Source organism: Rhinichthys klamathensis, unplaced genomic scaffold, assembly GCF_029890125.1.
Source record: "Rhinichthys klamathensis goyatoka isolate OS25496 unplaced genomic scaffold, OSU_Roscu_1.1 h1tg000206l_1, whole genome shotgun sequence".
Lineage (NCBI taxonomy): Eukaryota > Metazoa > Chordata > Actinopteri > Cypriniformes > Leuciscidae > Rhinichthys > Rhinichthys klamathensis.
The window spans coordinates 3,134,881-3,153,746 of NW_026606731.1; the positions used below are offsets into that span (position 1 = coordinate 3,134,881).

The window sequence follows — 18,866 nt, forward strand, 5'->3', positions numbered from 1 at the left end:
AAGGAATCAATGGGGCAATCTTTGTCAAACCCAGGTTCAAAAGTTGCAATTCATAAACAAAAAAATAATTAAAAAATGTATCTAAAAGAATATATTTATTTTAATTATTGAAAAAAATGCCAAAGCATTTAAGAAAGTCAAAACATTTATTTTTAACATTCATTTTAATCATATTTTATATTTGATTTAAAATTATTAAACTTATGAGGAATGCTAAATGTTTTGAAAAAAAATCTAAAGGACTTTTTTGTTCAGTAGAAAATTTGGCAAAATAATACAATGTAAATTGTAGATCCATTCACATTTTTTTAAAGTCAGCATGCAATGAAAACTCACTCTAATGCATATTATCTCAGTGTGAACAATTCATTAGTGAATTGTGAATACGATTAATTAAAAAAAAATTTTTTTTTTTACTTTGAAACGTTTAATCAAAATGTCATAACTTAATCTTCCGGTAAAAACAACAGACTTAAGACATTTAAACATTAAATCAACAACCGACAGATAGAACCAAGTCCCTGCCCTACATACATAAGGATGTTCATCACAATATGGAAGAATAAATCTGTCACTACTTAAAAAAAATTGTGATAATATTATTATAGATTATAATATGTAATTGCCAAGTATTAAAGGGATAGTTCACCCAAAAATGAAAAATCTGTCATCATTTTCTCACCCTCAAGTTGTTCCAAACCTGTATGAATTTCTTTCTTCTGTTGAACACAAAGAATATATTTTGAAGAATTTCGGTAACCAAACAGTTAACGGACCCCATTGACTTCCGTAGTGTGTATATATATATATATATATATATATTTTTTTTTTTTTTTCATATTATGGAAGTCACTTGGGTCCATCAACTGTTTGGTTACCGACCTTATCTCCTTTTGTGTTAAGCAGAAGAAAGAAATTCATGCAGGTTCAGAACAACTGCAATAAGTGTTTTTCACTTTTTCTTTCATTAAAAAAAGGAAATAGTACTTCTGAAAAAATATTTAAAATATAAATCTATTTAAAATAAAAACATAATAACATGAATAAAATAAATTACTTTTACCAAAACAAAGACACTAACAAGAAAAATATTTAAAACATTTTTATTACAAACGTGATAAAACTTAGTTCAAACAGGTCTGATCACAACATTGATCAGTGGAACATCTGGTAGTGGGTTTGAAGTTTAGTTTAATTTGCTGCTTTACCAGTGGCTCACAGCATGATGGTCTGTGTTACGTGTTGAATCTGTGTCTGAAGCGTTAGGTGGTTTTGGCTACCTGTCGGAAGAGAGAGTTCTTCAAACAAGTGCAGAGCTGGTTCATCAGATCTTTATTTTGCCCCTCCACCCAATGCATCTCCACCACCACATCATTCTCTTCTTCCTTCACGTTCACCAGGCACTTGAAGAGAAAGTGCTGTACTGTCTCTGGGTTTTGAGGGCCGCCAACAGCCACTTCATTGGGTTCGGTGGGGGATTCCATTGGGACACCTGTCTCCGGGTTGTGCTCCTTCCCGTTGCTGCCCTCTGCTGTGGTTTCCTCTGGTGCTGGAACAGATGGAGTGGAGGTATCCGTGGCGGAGGCCGGTTGTGCTCTGGGGAGCTCGCGTAGATGTCGTCTCTGTTCTCGTCTCTTCTGCCGTGTGTGAACCCAGGTGTTCTCCACTGCTGTCAGGAAGAGGCTGAGCTCCGCCTCTCCACAAGGCACTCGCTTGTGAAGTATCTGAAGATGGGAAGTTCAGTGTTAAACAATTGTGTCAACCACTGTCCATCTGGAAAACCTACAGCGAGTTGATTTGCAGTCGTTCATTGTTTGTTCATGTTACTTCACAGTGCATTAATGTTAACAAATACCACTTTTGATTTGAACAATGTATTAGTAAATGTTGAAATTAACTAACTAGGATTAATAAATACTGTAGAAGTATTGTTCATTCTTAGTTCATGTTAACTAATGAAACCTTACTGTAAAGTGTTACCAATAACATTAATAATTGCAATTATAATAGCATTATTTAATGTAATTATTATTTAATGTAAATTATTTATGAATAATAATTATCATTATTTTTATAACAGAATTTTTTGTGCTTAACTTGCCACTAATCCCTGATAAATTGAATGGAAACACAGCGATGTTTGAAATTGACTCTCTATTCACCTTCAGGTCTGTGAGGATGTTCTCCAGCCAGGCACACACACACTCCGTGGGGCTGACGTCAGTGCAGCCGATGCTGGGCGCCTGCGCCTGTAGCTCCGCCACGGAGGGCTTCAGTACAGTGAAGATGAGGGGCTTACGGGCCTTGTCCAGCTTACGCTTCTTACAGGGGGGCGACTGAGAGAGATTTAGAAAGAAAATTCGTTTTTGTTAGTTAACCTCATGTAAGAGGTCTGTAGGCTTAGAAATACAACACAAAAAAGATGCAATTTTACTTCAAGAATAGCTGGTTGTCAATAGAGGGCAGCAAAACACAAAGTTCACCTTGGCCTTGAGTTCAATGGCCAATACTGTAGAGAGTCCTTGTGGCACTCGTGTTTGTCTGCTGCTGTCAGATGAATAGCACACAGTTTCACGACAAACCCATCAATACCACAATGACAACCCATCAACCCAAACTTGTTTGTGTTTTTTTATATCAGTGTTATTGCTAATGAAAACTAAAAACCCTTAATTGAAATAAAGCTCAAATAAAATAAGTATATTAAATGAAAAATTGACCTTAATAAATTAGAAGTTGAAGTACTAAAATTAGAACTGAAATAGATACAAATTCAAGATAAATAGAAAAAACGTATAATTATAAAAATCACAAAAAGTACATCAAAAATACTAAAACAAAAATATAAAAATTAAAGCTAGTCCAAAATATTAATAAATACTATAAAAGTATATAAATAATACTAAAATAACACTATTTTAGATAAGTTTGAGACTAGTGTAAAACATTAATTTCTTAGTCATTAATTAAAGATTACAATATGATGAAAGTGCCGATTTCTCTGTAAAAATTCTTCTTTACCAGTCTCCATATATTTCTGATTCATATGCCACTGTAATATGAGTGTTAACTGATGTCCGTTTTTTCTTTCGCATATTATGCAAACGAATATATATGAATGAATGAATGAATGCAGTAAATAAGTGTCAACAACATTCATTTTGGCATTATACGTGTTGCCATAGAAAACAATCATTTGCATCTGAACAGCTCAGTGAATTAGTTATCTTGGAGTAATTCATGATGTATAACCACTGAATCATGTTGAACTGAGACATACCACTACACACAGGCGCATTAAACGTGGCGACAGTCATATTTGACTTTTCCAGCTCATCAAAGCTGATTTACGAGCAGAAGAAACCGAAGCATTGCTCCAGTCACATGTCTCTCTCCTCCTCTAACAGAGCATCTGTTGTTAGAGCAGATAAGCGGACAACATGACTCATCACAAGCCAATAGAACGACCCCCTCGGTGCCGAAAAACACACCACACCACACCCATCATCTACTACTGCAGTCATCCATCCGAGTTTACAACTCGCCAGACAGACCCCTCTCATATTTAGTCCTCCCGTGGGTGACTTTTTTTAGACGGATCCATTGTTTCGTGGTTTTTGTGACCGTTAATCCTAATTCAAGACAAATCACACAGGTAATCTGGCATCCATCACAGGATCTTACTCCACTTAACACCCCATTGCTTCTGTCCTGTCAGGATAAAGAACACATTTAGTACACAGTAGACCATACATCTTAACTATCCTCCTCATATTTGATAACTACATTAAGCAGATTCGATTTAGGGACAGTCATCTAGTTATGGTTTCTGAATAACTCCCTGTGCTGAATTGCTGGTTCTACCGTTCGTCAAATTTATCATGTCTCAGCAGACAACAGTTAAATGATGGTTTCATATAGGGTCATTGTCAGGGAGGCGCAACCAGGAGGATGTCACTTGGGGTCCCCTGAACCCTAGTTTGAAAACAAGACATTTTAAGGTAGATAAATGTACAAAATGTATTGAGATAAAAGAAATAAAGAAAATTGTGTCATTAATTACTAGTTTTACGACCTTTTTGAAGTGTCAAGTGGTAGTTGCGTAGCCGTCAATGGAGGGACAGAAATCGCTCCGATTTCATCAAAAAGATCTTCATTTGTGTTCCGAAGATGAACGGAAGACTTACGGGTTTGGAACGACATGAGGGTGAGTAATTGATGACAATTTTTTTCATTTTTGGGTGATCTAAGCCTTTAAGACTATAGCTAAGTTATCATCAACATAAGATATTTAATATGTATTAATATGTTTAATGTGTTAAATTAGCAATAATTTGACATTATTAATGTTTCATTCTAGCGGGAATGAAACATCATAGCATGGCTCATAGCAGGTGGGGAGGATATTGCAACAGTAATACTTCTTTACTAAATTAATACTTTATTCATTTGTTTAATTTTTAGACTACAAATACAATACAAAATATTGTTTTGAATAATAATAAGTAAAAAATTTTTTAAATACTATTTGCAGTAGTAATATATTTCTTTATTGATTTTTCAATAAATTGAATATAATTAAAATTTTCTAAATGATCATTATTATATGTATAGTCATATTGAATGGAGGGAAAAACAGGGTTTCCTTCTTTTTGTCTTTAGCTGATCACATGCCTGATTTTATAAGGCGGTTCCCCTTGCAGTCCAGCATCCTTCTCCAACACACGAGGGCGCCATTTTCTGACTTTCTTCAAGTTGTCAAACTCAGAAGCATGACAAAATCATCCCGCAGACAAAGTAAAATCTATTTAAACAAAAGCAGACCTAAATCCACAAGAATATAAAAAAATATTGCGACTGCAGTAATTCTGTAACGACTACGACGTACTGCGCTAAATCTAAATATGATTCAGTGTTTTGCCTCAGACGTACCGAGCAGGATGTTTTATAGATTGTCAAAAAAGTGCAATCTCTACCCATTTGTGATGAGCACATAATGGATGGAAACAGATGAACACACACATCGATCCACACACTCCCTCTTAATTAATTTCTATCAGTCTTAATCAGGGCGATGCACTGCTTTTATCCCCTCTTCACCGTGAATTATACCCCCCTCCGCTCTGTCCATTATTTATCCGGCGACAGATTTGCTCTAAGTAGGTTGAATAGATCCTGCATAAAATAGCTTCCGCTCTCAACACCGAGCCTCTTGATGCATCTGAAGGGGCCTCGCTCATAAATGTGTAAAAAAAAACAAAACAAATGTTCATGAGCCTTGGGATTTTCTCTGCGCTGAGACGAATAAAAGGTCATTATTCAATTATTGAACACAAGATGAGTGCCGCAATGATCAGCGGTTATCCACGGATGCTGACAACTGGGCTCATTTTGCCCTGCTTTACACTTCCCCCAGTCCTGCCTGCTGACCTTTGACCCCTCAGCCTCAGCCTCCCCCCCCCCGCGCCCCATATCCCGGGCACGCTTTCAGCACCGCAGGGTCCTTTTCAAACCCTACCTTTTTTGTCTGAGTCTTCACTGTACCCCCTACCTCTCGTGCAATACATTTCACTGTCAAAGAGATTGATCTAGCTTCAGTGCGCTCTGCTAATGGGGCTCAGCTGGCTTCCGAGAGGAAGAATGGACACAGGAAGTGGAAAACAGCATGAATGGGAAAGAGGAAATAAAGCACAGAAGTATGCGGGTGCCATCCAGATCTAGACATGTCTGTACAGCCCTGGAAATCTGCTGTATGAGGGCGGAGCAGCTCGCAGACAGATATGTAGGCCAATCTTTCTGCTCAAGTGCTTGTGAGGAAAAGGGCATCTGGGACTTGGGGAATTCTCCTGAAAGACCATAACAAATCATCCCACCACCCCCTTCTCCATCCCCTCAACCCTTTTTTCCCTTTTATAGCTCCATCCGCTCTAAAGTGCGTGACTATACAGCACCGTCACCCTGTCTGGGCAACTGTTGCTAAGAAGGAGGTGCGCCGTGCCTCAGGAAGCAGGTCAAGTGTATCTGATGGAATGGGCTAAAGATGCATTATTAAAAAGAGTGCCGAGCACAGTGAATATTCAGCAGGTATTGCTTTCTCGCGCACAAACACATCAAATAGTCTAGGGTGCATGGGTTATGTGAGGACTAGCGGATTCTAATGCAGGAAGTGCTCAAAGCTTACAGGCACAGGTACGTCATCGTAGAAACTCCAAGCCAGGGCCCAGCGCATGGTCCGACCTTGGCAGAACTCAGTGTGTGTTACTTTGGGAACCTGTGAAAGAACAAAAGATGATGAGGAGCTCAGCAATGGTGATTCAAACTCAAAATAGGCAGATAATCTTACAAAAACCATCAAGAAAAGTCTGGGTTATGTTAGAAAAAACAAAAACAGATTTTGTGTAAAGAAAGGATCATTTTTAGGGGTGCACATTTTCATTATAATAAGCACATTTCTGTATTCTAATCACTGTAAAGTGAAATCTCATTTATCTCCACAATTGTAGATTACAATTGCGGTTATGGGTAATGCAGTATTTGTTTTACATTACAGTAGGTTGCAGATGTCTGGAGGAAGGGGATTAAATATGCTTGATTTTCAAGGATGCAACTGTCACAATGCAAAAAAAGAGAGAGAGATAGGACTGACAGGAAAATTACTTGGGGAAAGATTATGTGGAAGCGTGTATGTGCCGAGTCTATGACCGACACCAGACCCTCCCAGAAGTCTTAAATACAGCATCATAGACCCAGACCTGCCATTCACACAGTGGGGAGTGTGTTTTAACACAGATATGTGGGTGTTAGGGGTGAAACCAAGTCCAACTGCTCTTCAGTAAAAAAAACACACCATATGAGTCTGACCTTTGCAGCCAAAGGGCATATACACAAACAACAGATAATAGCAGAGAAAAAGGAGAGGGGAAAGTGAGAGGGTGAACGAGAATGAGAAAAAGAACCTCATTAGCATATTAATTACAGCCACAGTGGCGAGAGGAGGAAGCGGGCCGTCTCCTGGACGTTGGCCAGGAGCACAATGACTTTAATGAGGGGTGACAGGACTCTGACACCTTCAGATGAATCAAACGACACATCAGGCCTGAGTCGAGCAGACTGACTGACACCAGACTAATAACCTGTGAGCAGGACGAAAGCCTTTCATTCACAGATATCACAGCATTCTGACTGTACAGACACAGGTGGGGGTAATCGAGAGGGGCTGGAGGGGTGACGCGAGAGCTAATGATGCCTAATGAACCAATGAAATCTACTCCATTAGCGCTCCCTGTCGTGGTACGTTTATATGAAACTCATTAAGATCAATTAACCTGAAGTCTAGGGGAAACGCCCTCTCATTTATCTATAAAGATCCTAGAGGAAAATTGTAATACAATTGGGATGCACAATATATTAGTATCATACAAGTTATCATCAGTCAATAAGACAGATTTTTTTAATTTATTGCTATCTGTCGATATTGAATATTTAATTGTGCATGCTCATTTCCCATATTTTTACATTTAGATTACCTTTGTCCTCATCTACCACTCACTTAAATATAATCAATAATTTATAAATAAAATATAAATTTATTAATACATTCAAATGTAAAAAAAAATATTTTTAGCTCATACTAGCATTACATTTACTGGTGGCATTTAAAATGATTGATTTTATTTTATTTTTCATTTATTTACACAAAATAGTATAAAATTTTAAACTGGCCATTTATCAGTTATCAGACATAACATTTTAATTTTAATATCAGTCAATTTATAAATAATATACGCAAAACAGTATGGAACTTTAATATTGGCCATTTATCAGACATTTAATTTTAATATCAGTCCTTTCCGATTTTTTTTCCCAGCATTGCACACTGACTAGAGCACTAAGTGGTCTAAGAAAAACTTACCCCTTGTTTCCGCAGCTCAACTTTCAAAGGTGCCAGGCTACACTTCTTTCCCAGCATGCAACTGTACCACCTGTAGACAGAAAAAAAGGAGTTGTGAAACCACCAGCCTGGACACCTGATCCATGGGAGCACATCAAATAAACCACAGGACTCAAGAGCCGTGGGTTGAATATGGGCTCGCTCTGTGGGAACGGTCAGTTGGGCTACTCTTTATATTTTTAAGATATGAGGCTCAATGTTTAATTAAAAACCCCACTTTGACAGGGAGCTTTGATGTTGCGCATGAGACAAAAATCAATGCATATCCACCATTATAAAAAAAGATGAGGCATCATCAGACAGTGCCCACAGAGAGGAGGAGGATAACACGGTCTATGCATGATTGGTACTCAAATCTTAATTTTTTAGCTCATTTGGTTTCTAAATTGACAGAATCTTGCTTTTAAACACAGAGGAATACCTTAAAGGTCAACATGAAGAGATTTTATGTCTGTAATGTGACATTTATGAGTTAAAACAGGATATTTAATGAGTAAATGTAGGGCAAGATTTTATTTTATTCATCAGGAATAGATTAGGTTGTGGAAAGTGGGTGTTACATATCAAAATATAGCCAGACGTAAACACAAATTTGTTCGTTATAGAGGACAGACAGATGGCACTCATTTTAATGAGTATTGTGGGCAGAACATGGTGGCTGAAGGTCAAGTTCACTATCAAGTGCATTTTAATGGTAACATATCTTCCTCAAATCCATCGTTATTTCTATTAGTGCCGTAACTTTTATGACATTACCGACAATATACATTATTTCATCCATTACTGAATGCATTTTGAATGATTAATGTGTAAGATACAATAAATCTATTACATTTTAATCAACATTTTGATCATTCTTTTATATATATATGTTATACATGCAGCTTTTATGAGTTCATATAATTTAAAAACTATATTTACAATTTTAAATTATTGATACATTTAATTAATATATATAGTTCATGGATATTATACATATTTTTCATGGATTGTATACAATGTTAAAAAAGTAATGGCATGTGGTTTTTAAAGCCACTAACACTCGAGGCTTTTTTTCCCAAAGAATAAGGCAGAAAATATATTTTATAATAAAGGTTATGTCAAGTAGCATGGCATTATTTGTTTAATTTATTGTTATGAAAATACCCAGAGATGGCTTCAAAAACACAAACCATATATTGTTGTAATCGTGTGTTTATTGTCTTCAGATTTCATCAGTCAAAACACTTCTGCTTTTTATTCAGCTACTGGATGCCGTTGTCCATATAAGGGGTTTCTTGAAACGGTTATTACTTCTGTGAGTACGTTTTAGACTTTCTGCGTGAGGGCGCCCTCCGGCTTCTAGTATGAGTGAAACAGACATAAAATAAGAGTGTTTAGTGCTCCATGCTTACATTGCCTCATTTTGGATACGAATAAAACATACTCTAAAACATAGACTATCTTGTCTCTTTGAATTTAAATCGAGACATTCACATTGGCCCATGAAAACCTCTACGTGAACCTACTTGACCGGAAAAAGTAAGAATTTACATTTTATTAAAAGCTCAAAACGTTTGAGTAACATTAGCATATTAAACCATAGCGTGTGTGGTCAAGCTGACGTCACTAAAAAGTCAAATAGTTTCAGAGGTGGAACAAGTTACAATTACAGACAACATTTTTTCTTAAAGGGGTCATATAATGCCATTTTCATACAAGTTAATTTGATTCTTTAGGGTCTAAATGAAAAGTTTGTAATATACTTTAATTCAAAATTCTCATTAGTATTGAAAGGAAGGTCTGTTTTCAGCACGCCGTTTCAGTGCATATGCCTTTAAATGATAATGAGCTTCGCTCACTCCGCCCCTCTGTTCTGCTGGCGTTTTGACAACGCACGTGGAGTGTTGCCTTGACAACAGTTGAGGGTATATTTTGGAGAGAGAATGGCAGCGGGAGTCTCTGAGGACACATCTGTGCAATTGTATCAGTTTGAACCGGAGTCGGACCCGGAACAAGATGACGGCCGCAAAGAAGTTCGACAATTAAGGCTCGAACAGGACGTTTCTGAATGGTTGGTTAACAATGTCACTTTGATATATCTATGTATGTAACGTTACTGGCAGGGTAGAGTAGTGAGATACGAACGCTATGTGTTTACTGATGTATACGTACTCAGTTTGTAATAACACAATAACCATAACGCGTTGTTCATTATAAACGTGGGATTATGAATTACTAGTGCAAAATGCCCGTGCAAAATAATTTTTTTGTGTGTGTTTTTAGCAATTGTTGGTTTGGTGTGTTTGAGTGCTCATTGTTACAATTACACAGCAAAAGTTCGGTGACATTTTTATTTGTGCATGGTTGAAAGCAAATACTGATACTGACATAATGACATACAATAAATATGGAAAATTGATCCTATTTATTTTGCATTAGCATGAAGCTGCAGCTTCAAAATGCATGAATTACACTTACGATTAACAGTTAAATGCTGCAAATATTTTTTTCTTACACTTGAAGGGCGATTTACACCTTTACAAATCTTCTCTTGCACATGCAAATTTAATTTACGCTTGCAATCTTATGTACGCTTTCACAAATCTTACCCTGTGCATGCGATTCTTTATGTCATCATTTTACCTTCATAGATTTGCTGTCACACGATCGGTAAGAGGATTACTATACTCGTTAAGCTCGTTAAAGCCTGCTATATACTGTTGAATAGGCAGGGAAACTATTTACCATAGCATATTAAACATCACATAGTTAACATAGCACATTAAACAGCACATAGTTAACATATACATGCTAACTTCAGCGCGCATGACACATGACGTTAATAGCATTTACTACAAATGATGGCCATGAAAGAGACTGCGAACGCATTAAATATAATATTAAGAAGTAAACAGCGTAGCTGACTTACAGATTCAGTTAACAAATGAATAAGCGCGACGATTCAGGGAGCAAATCTGCTTTCTTCGTCCCTCTGTCTCTGGTCCTGCGCTGTGCTCACTCAGTGTGCAGTGTGAGAGGGGGAGTGGCCAGCGGCTAGAGCGGCAAAAACCAATGTGTGCTTCTTTTAGCGATATCTTTTGCATTTCTAATCCAAACAACGTCAAACTCGGCACTGCACTTACTCGTGCCCGTAGCAAGACACCTGTCAAGTTTGAGATCCATCGGACTAACGGTTCGAGAGATATGCGATTAACAGACAGACACACACACACACAGACAGACAGACGTTCCTGTAATTTATAGATAGATATTGAGAACGTCGTATATAAAACATGCTGTAATGTACCCTGAGTGTATTGTTAAACCTTAGCCGCATTCATCGTGAAACGTGCTAGCAATTTGCAAAGATTAATATAAAATATACAATTTTACACTCATTTCTTCTGGAGGTGCAGCAGGGACATGAATAGTTGGTACCGATTCTTTTTTCAGGAGCAGCTTCTTAGCTGACCCTTGTTTATAAAGCAGTCTGGTGAGAAATGATTCGCGAATCACGCAAACGTGAAAGCAGTGACGTTGCTCGTGGGGAATATTCCCTTCGAAAAACAAAACTCAGCCACTGCGTCTTCAGCGGTTCGGATTTAGGAACATCAAAATGACTTTGTTTGTTATTACACCCAAGAACAGAACACCACAATCGCCTAGACGCCATTCTGCTCCAGCGTATCAACAATGACGGACTATGATGACAGCTCGCTCAGGGCTGGTCTGTGTTGAAACCTTTTACAGTCTATGGTTGAAACGCTGCTGTCAATCAACAATCGTGCGAGGGGCGTCCGTTTTATTGACGTCACAAAAACGAACGGCTCAATTTGAGGCAGGGGAAAACATATAAGGAGATTAAAACAAAAACACTGGATAGATTTTTTATCATTATATGATGGTTGTGTACAGACACTGCCAACACACATTTCAGTACAATCAACTTGAAAAAGTGCATGTACCATTATATGACCCCTTTAAGAAAACGCTCGGATGAATTGTGCACTAAAGACCTGAAAAAAAGTACACAGGACCAATTCTAACTCCATGCTGACTTTACCAACTAACAGACAGTCGTGTAAAGACTCTACTGCTGTAGACTGACTTTTGTTGGGTGGCGGTTTTGGTTTATCAAGGGACAATCTAGCACAAGAATGAAGGAGCATAGATGAACACACATTACACTGCATATGGAGCCTTAGGGGCCTGACAATCGTTTCATTTTGTGTGATGAAATATTAAAGAGCCCTAAAATCCACACATGTTCTCCAAACTGGAGTGGAGGGAGGATGTGTGGCACCCCGGCACATGGCACGCTCCGTTAATAATGGGGTACTACAGCATCTATCAGGGCTTGAAAAGGGGGTGTTTACTCGTTTTCTTTAGTTATCAGGCCCTGAGGAGGAAGTAGTAACAATTACAATTTCAATAGCACAGATTGTTTGGCATGAGGAAAAATCAGAGTTGTATTTAGGATGTAAGCGAGACAGGAGGGGCTGGAGGAAGACTGGCAGTAATTACAGATCTGAGGGGCTGGAGAGGAAGAAGCATCTCGGAGGGCCAATCAGAATGCCTGGCTGGCTCTACGGGCACCTGCTGACGCACACACACACACCGCTTTTACGACAGTCTGCTTGCATAGTCTGAACCCATGAGAGAGGGAGCTAGTAACAGCGAGATGGAATAGAGCACAGCTTTCCCTGCGGTCACCAGTCAATTCTCAACACATGCAGAAGATGCATAAAACACACAAATGTTTAAAACTACAAGTGATATCTCATGTAAACAGTGAAAATTAAAAGATACCATTCAACTTTTCTATACACACACACACAGCCACGTTCCTCTCGTTCCTCAGCTCATGACGTGGTTAATCAGGCCTAATGTTGGTTGCTCTCCCGCCCCTCCGCCTCACTCCAGCCCTCCACTGACAGTCCTGGCACGGGGGGGCTCGTCGTCTGCCCCAGTCACATACACAGCTGCTCCCGTCGGGTGGCCCGGATACCGCCTCGGGTAATTATTTACTTTCCCTGTCAATTAATTACGCAAACTCTGTATGACAGAGCCATCCTAGGATCCATCTGCCCTACCCCTTTCATCAGCGTGGCCCCTTCCTCTCTTTGGCTCTCTCAGCATAAAACATCTCCTCTGCAGACCTGGACACACGTGGCTGTTTATTCCCTTCTAATTACGCTCCTCACAGTCCCTCATGTGTTGACATTTGTGCCAAACTGATATATCAGTTGCTATTTGGCCATTTTGAGAATTAATAGAAGGCCATTTTGGATGATTAACAGAAGTTTGAGTTTCATAGTGCACATTTACTGTTTAAGAAAATGTCTGAATGAATATTGTGTCAAATATATATATATATATATATATATATATTAGGGCTGTCAAACGATTAATCGCGATTAATCATTTGACAGCCCTAATATATATATAACTATTCAAAAGTCTTAGGCACGTTAGTATTTTCACCAGAATAAATTGGTTTTAAGCCAGTTATTTATATCTTTTGCTCTAGTCTGTCAATAGGAAATATCAGTTTACATTTACAAATATTTATTTTGCCATTAATTGTAGTAATCCAGGGAGATATTTGTATGCACAAGGAGTCTGACAACAGCCGGTATGATCCACACTGAGATCTGATCTCACCATCATCGAATCTGTCTTTGATTATATATAAAAAAAACAAAAAAACTGAGACACTTGGGCGATATGGCAAAAACCATTTTCCGTCAAGATCACGATCCACGATCTTATCACAATTCTTTTTCAATTCTTTTTTTTTTTTTTACCAGCAAGAATTGGTTATGTGCCCATGTGTTTATTCTTGCCCTACAACTGGAATAAACTACCAGAAGAACATGCCCCAAACGTATCGATTTTTAAATCCTTCTTTTTTCACGTGCCTATGACTGAGCACTTAAACCTAACCACACTGTTTAACCTTATAGCTTCCTATGTTTTTATACCATTTTTAATCTTTATTTGTATTCTTATGATGCTTTCATTTGTTTTGAAATAATATTTTTTCTTTTTCTTTGTTAAGCACATTGAATTGCTTCGATGTATGAATTGTGCTATATAAATAAATTTGCTTGCTTGCTGTCACTTTAAGAAAGTACTCCTAATGTCCTAATGTCAGTGGACACCTGTCCACAGAATCTGTATCTTCCATTCTAACCTGTCCACCACCATGGGCAATACCAAAGAGCTGTCAAACGTCAGGGACCAGATTGTAGACCTGCACAAGGCTGGAATGGGTTACAAGACCATCAGCAAGAAGCTTGATGAGAAGGAGACTTTTGTTGGTGTGATTATTCAGAAATGGAAGAAATACAAAATGAAAAATCAATCGCCCTCGGTCTGTAGCTCCATGCAAGATCTCGCCTAATGGGGTACGGATGATCATGAGAAAGGTGAGGGATCAGCCCAGAACTACACAGGAGGAGCATGTTAATGATCTCAAGGCAGGTGGGACCACAGTCACCAAGCAAACCATTGGTAACACTACGCCACAATGGATTGAAATCCTGCAGCGCCCGCAAAGTCCCCCTGCTCAAGAAGGTACATGTACAGCCCCATCTGAAGTTTGCCAATGAACATCTAATGATTCAGAGACGGCTTGGGAGGAAGTGCTGTGGTCAGATGAGACCAAAATTGAGCTTTTAGGCATCAACTCAACTCGCCGTGTTTGGAGGGAGAGAAATACTGACTATGACCCCGAGAACACCATCCCTACAATCAAGCACAGGGGTGGAAACATTATGCTCTGTGACTGTTTCTCTGGTAAGGGTACAGGACAACTTGGGGCCGATAGACGGGGCCATGTACCGTCAAATCTTGGATGAGAACCTCCTTCCTTCAGCCAGAACACTGAAGATGGGTCATCGATGGGTCTTCCAGCATGACAATGACCCAAAACATACCGCCAAGGCAACAAAGGAGTGGCTCAAGAAGAAGCACATTAAGGTCTTGGAGTGGCCTAGCCAGTCTCCAGACCTTAATCATATAGAAAATCTGTGGAGGGAGCCGAAACTTTGAGTTGCCAAGCGACAGCCAAGAAACCTTAAGGGTTTAGACAGGATCTGTAAAGAGAAATGGACCAAAATCCCTTCTGAGATGTGTGAAAACCTGGTGACCAACAACAAGAAACGTCTTACCTCTGTGCTTGCCAATAAAGGTTTCTCCACCAAGTACTAAGGCATGTTTTGCTTGGGGATCAAATACTTATTTCACTTACTGAAATGCAAATCAATTTATAACCTTTATATAATGTATTTTTTCTGGATTTTTTTGGTTGATATTCTGTCTCTATCCATTAAAATAAACCTACCATAAAAATTATAGACCCTTAATTTCTTTGTAAGAGGGCGAACTTACAAAATCAGCAGGTGATCAAATAATTAATTCCCCCATTGTATATTTATATATATAGCAGTTTTAACTATACTTTTTATTTGGGGTGGTCCTTATTGTGATTGTGTGTGTGTGTGTGTGTGTGACCTAAGCCTCTTCTTTAGTTGCAGACTGTCATGGATGATCCTTTTCACAAACTCCAGCTCTCCACCCTCTGCCATGATCTCAGTGACACCCCCTGTGTTGATGGAGCTGGGCGGAGGTCTGCGGGAGTTTCTCGAATTCACCCCCTGACGGAGATGACAGAAAAGAGGGGAAGAAACAGAAGAATGAATGGATAACAGCTATTGTCATGTGCACAAAGAGATAGATACTGCTGGAAGGGGGGGTAATGTCTGTTGAAACACTGGAGCTGAATGTACCTTTGCTTCTAACTGATTGGCAAAGAAAGGAGGATTGCACATGCAGAAATCGTAGACAATGGATTCTTCCTTTAGCGCATCCATCAGCAGAGTCTTTTGGGGCACCTTTACCACTGCAACACACACATTTATGCGGTTCAGTGGGTTAAATTACATATAAAACTGTCAAGCTCTCTCACTGCATCACACACAAACCATACCTACCTTTAATGAGCTCTGCCAGGTGGTTTTGCTCAACGTTCTTCTTCGCATAATTAAAGCAGATGTCATCCACTTCTGTGGCGAGGAAGAACCAGCCATTCATTGTGGCTCCCAGAAGGGGGTAAATACAGGAAGCACCCGTACCTGCACACAGCCAAAACCCATCATATCACAAGCTTAAATACAAATGAAATATGATCTGCCTGAGTCTTTACCTAAACATATTCTTCATGTGGTGACGACACTTCAGATCAAAAGTGCGATTCAAAAAAATTGTGAATACTTATTATTGTATCAAAACTGAGCACAGATTGAGGGAGCATTCTGAGTCTAGTTAACAGGAATGAGTATTCAGTGTGCAACATATTAGTTCATTAAATTTGTCATCTAGGAAAGGAGAAATCAGATGTAATATTAATACTCCTAGCTGTATTTCCGGATGTTGATAAAAAATATATAAAAAAAAAATCCAATATAATAAATAAAAAATCCAATCAAATATTATTAAATACAAAATACAGTACAATACACCCTGAATAAATACCTGAACCATTTACATATAAAAATATGAACATAATTCATTATGATGAGTCAGCTCTACTAGAAATGTTGTGCTTTGATGCATGCAGATATTTTTGTAATTTTCGCTGCATAACATATGGAATTAAACAAAAAGTACAATAGCAATTCCAAACGAAATTGTTACACAAACATAATTTTACTACTAAACGTTAGGACTCTCAAGTAAGTATTAGTATGATAATATGAAGTGCAAGCGACTGCCTGACAGAGTAACGTATGAAAATAATACAGTTAGACGGAGGCAGGACAGCTAAGGCCATCCATTATCCAGTCAGCAGGCCTTAAAATGGACTGAAATTTAGCAGAACAGAGCAAAGATGAGACCCATAAGGTCGGAATAAAATAGATTTGGGGTTATTCATCATGTGTGTGACACTAACACCACTAATCTCATCCCAGAGTTGAAAAAGGTCTTCCATCTGCAATCTAACCCAATCAGCAGAGCCACAACTATATCACTCACACAATCTGACACAACGGCCAAAGACGTCCATCTGAATATGTATGGATGCAACACCAATGCTTTCAAGGAGACAAAATAAAACTTTTCAGAGACTTTTCCGTAAATAGCTGACAACCGTAAATTAAAGGCTGCATGCTAATCACAGCTCCGCCGCAAAAAATATCCAAACTAAAAAATGTATATATGCTAATGAATTATGAATATTGATAGACAATTTTAATACATAAGATATTTGTATCATTATTATATTCTTGTTTTTATTTTATTACACACACACATATACAAATATATGTATATATATTAATTATTTCTAAAAATATATAAGTCTTAATATATTATATTTCATCTCTCGACAATTGTGTCCCATCTATACTGAAAACAACAGTAAACATGGACAGTTGCTAAAGTATTTAGAGAGACAGGACAGAGAGGATGGATGTGATGATGATGGTGGTGGAGTGGAATATTTTAATCCAGAGGATCTGGTGGCATGCGACTGCCAGCACTGTCTTACTCTCCTCCAGCCTGTGTGTGTGTGTGCAAACCAATAAGCAGCACCTGCCAAACCCCGTTCCACCAGCCTGTGGGACCGCAAAGAGCTTTAACAGGATAACACCAGTGAGTCTGAGCTGGCATACCAATGTCGATGCCCCTCCGTGGGTTCCCCTGTCCCCCAATCAGGTCCTCCACCCAGTGGATGTAGTTAAGGCGGAGCGGCACAGTGGGGATGAGCCGTTCCAGAGGGATCTCGATGGTTAGGCCAAAATCCTCTTTCAGCAGGGTGCATGTGAGAGCCCGAACAGCCTCCGGGTCTTTAAAGTTGAGCCTGTGGAAGGGATGAGGTTTAGTGGGGGGTAATAGACAGAAAAGTACAGGGAGGGGTCAGCTAATAGCCATTCTTAAAAACACACCACATAGCCTCTTCTCAATTCATTAGTGCTGAATGAAACCATGCAGAGAAACACAATGAAGCACCAGCTGCAGTTGGTTTGCAAAAATGTATTAACTCTTTCCCAGCCATAGACATACATGGCACATGTTTTCATGGCAGGGAAAGAGTTAATGTAAGAAATGCCTTCATAACTCAGCTCTGCATTTTAAATATTTTTTTTTTGCAAAAAAATGTATTTTATGAGTTTTTCACATTATTTTTCAAATTTTATATATATATATATATACGAATAGAAATATATTACTAGATAGAGATAGAAATTATTTTTAATAGAAAAATATAATGCATCTATTTAGTAGGAAAATGTGATAATTGATTTATGACTTTGCATAGGTGCTGCAAAGCAGATGTGTGTTGTAAGTGTACCTCCTTGGAATTGTAATTTGATTTGTGTTGATAAGGGGCAGATATTATAAGTTTATCTTCTTTTTGCTCCTTTTCATTTCTTTTCAAAAGAATGAAATAAAAAAATATGAATGAATGAATGAATGAATATATATATATATATATATATATATATATATATCAGCTTTAATGCACTTATCAAAATGACAAAAGCAGTCAAATGCCTGTTTTGATGACAAAAAGAAATATTCTTGCAATCTGTGGAAAATTTTGTTTTCTCAAAATCTTTAATTTACTGTCACTGTTTGAATGTAGTAAAACACCCACAGATGTAGCAGAAAACATCTGGATCATGTTTGCATTTTCTTCTGTCACTGGCCATAATTATAACCTTGAAATCAGGATTAGACATACAATATGTCATACGTGCAAAAATCAGCTGAGTATTGAACAAAAAGTTCTAGCCTGGCTCAGAGGAAGATTGGAATCATGTTTTTGTGACAGCCCTTCCCTTTACCTTACAAATGGTTGTCGAAAACAAAAATGCTACAAAATGCACATAATATTTTGTGGGAAAGTGATGTGGTAGAGCAAAAT

General features: G+C 38.2%; 1 protein-coding gene across 2 annotated transcripts in view; it reads right to left on the reverse strand.

Moving 5' to 3' along the window:
- Nucleotides 1-1,087: 1,087 nt before the first annotated feature.
- mettl16 (methyltransferase 16, N6-methyladenosine) overlaps nucleotides 1,088-18,866 on the reverse strand; it is a 41,395-nt gene continuing 23,616 nt past the window's right edge. For both annotated transcript variants that reach the window (XM_056263468.1, XM_056263467.1), the window contains exons 3-10: nucleotides 17,611-17,798; nucleotides 15,931-16,071; nucleotides 15,727-15,839; nucleotides 15,452-15,594; nucleotides 7,913-7,982; nucleotides 6,182-6,271; nucleotides 2,163-2,336; nucleotides 1,088-1,724 (exon numbers count right to left, since the gene is read on the reverse strand). In XM_056263468.1, coding sequence (XP_056119443.1) covers nucleotides 1,263-1,724; nucleotides 2,163-2,336; nucleotides 6,182-6,271; nucleotides 7,913-7,982; nucleotides 15,452-15,594; nucleotides 15,727-15,839; nucleotides 15,931-16,071; nucleotides 17,611-17,798 — 1,381 coding nt within the window. In that variant the 3' untranslated portion in view covers nucleotides 1,088-1,262. The remainder of the gene's footprint in view (nucleotides 1,725-2,162; nucleotides 2,337-6,181; nucleotides 6,272-7,912; nucleotides 7,983-15,451; nucleotides 15,595-15,726; nucleotides 15,840-15,930; nucleotides 16,072-17,610; nucleotides 17,799-18,866) is intronic.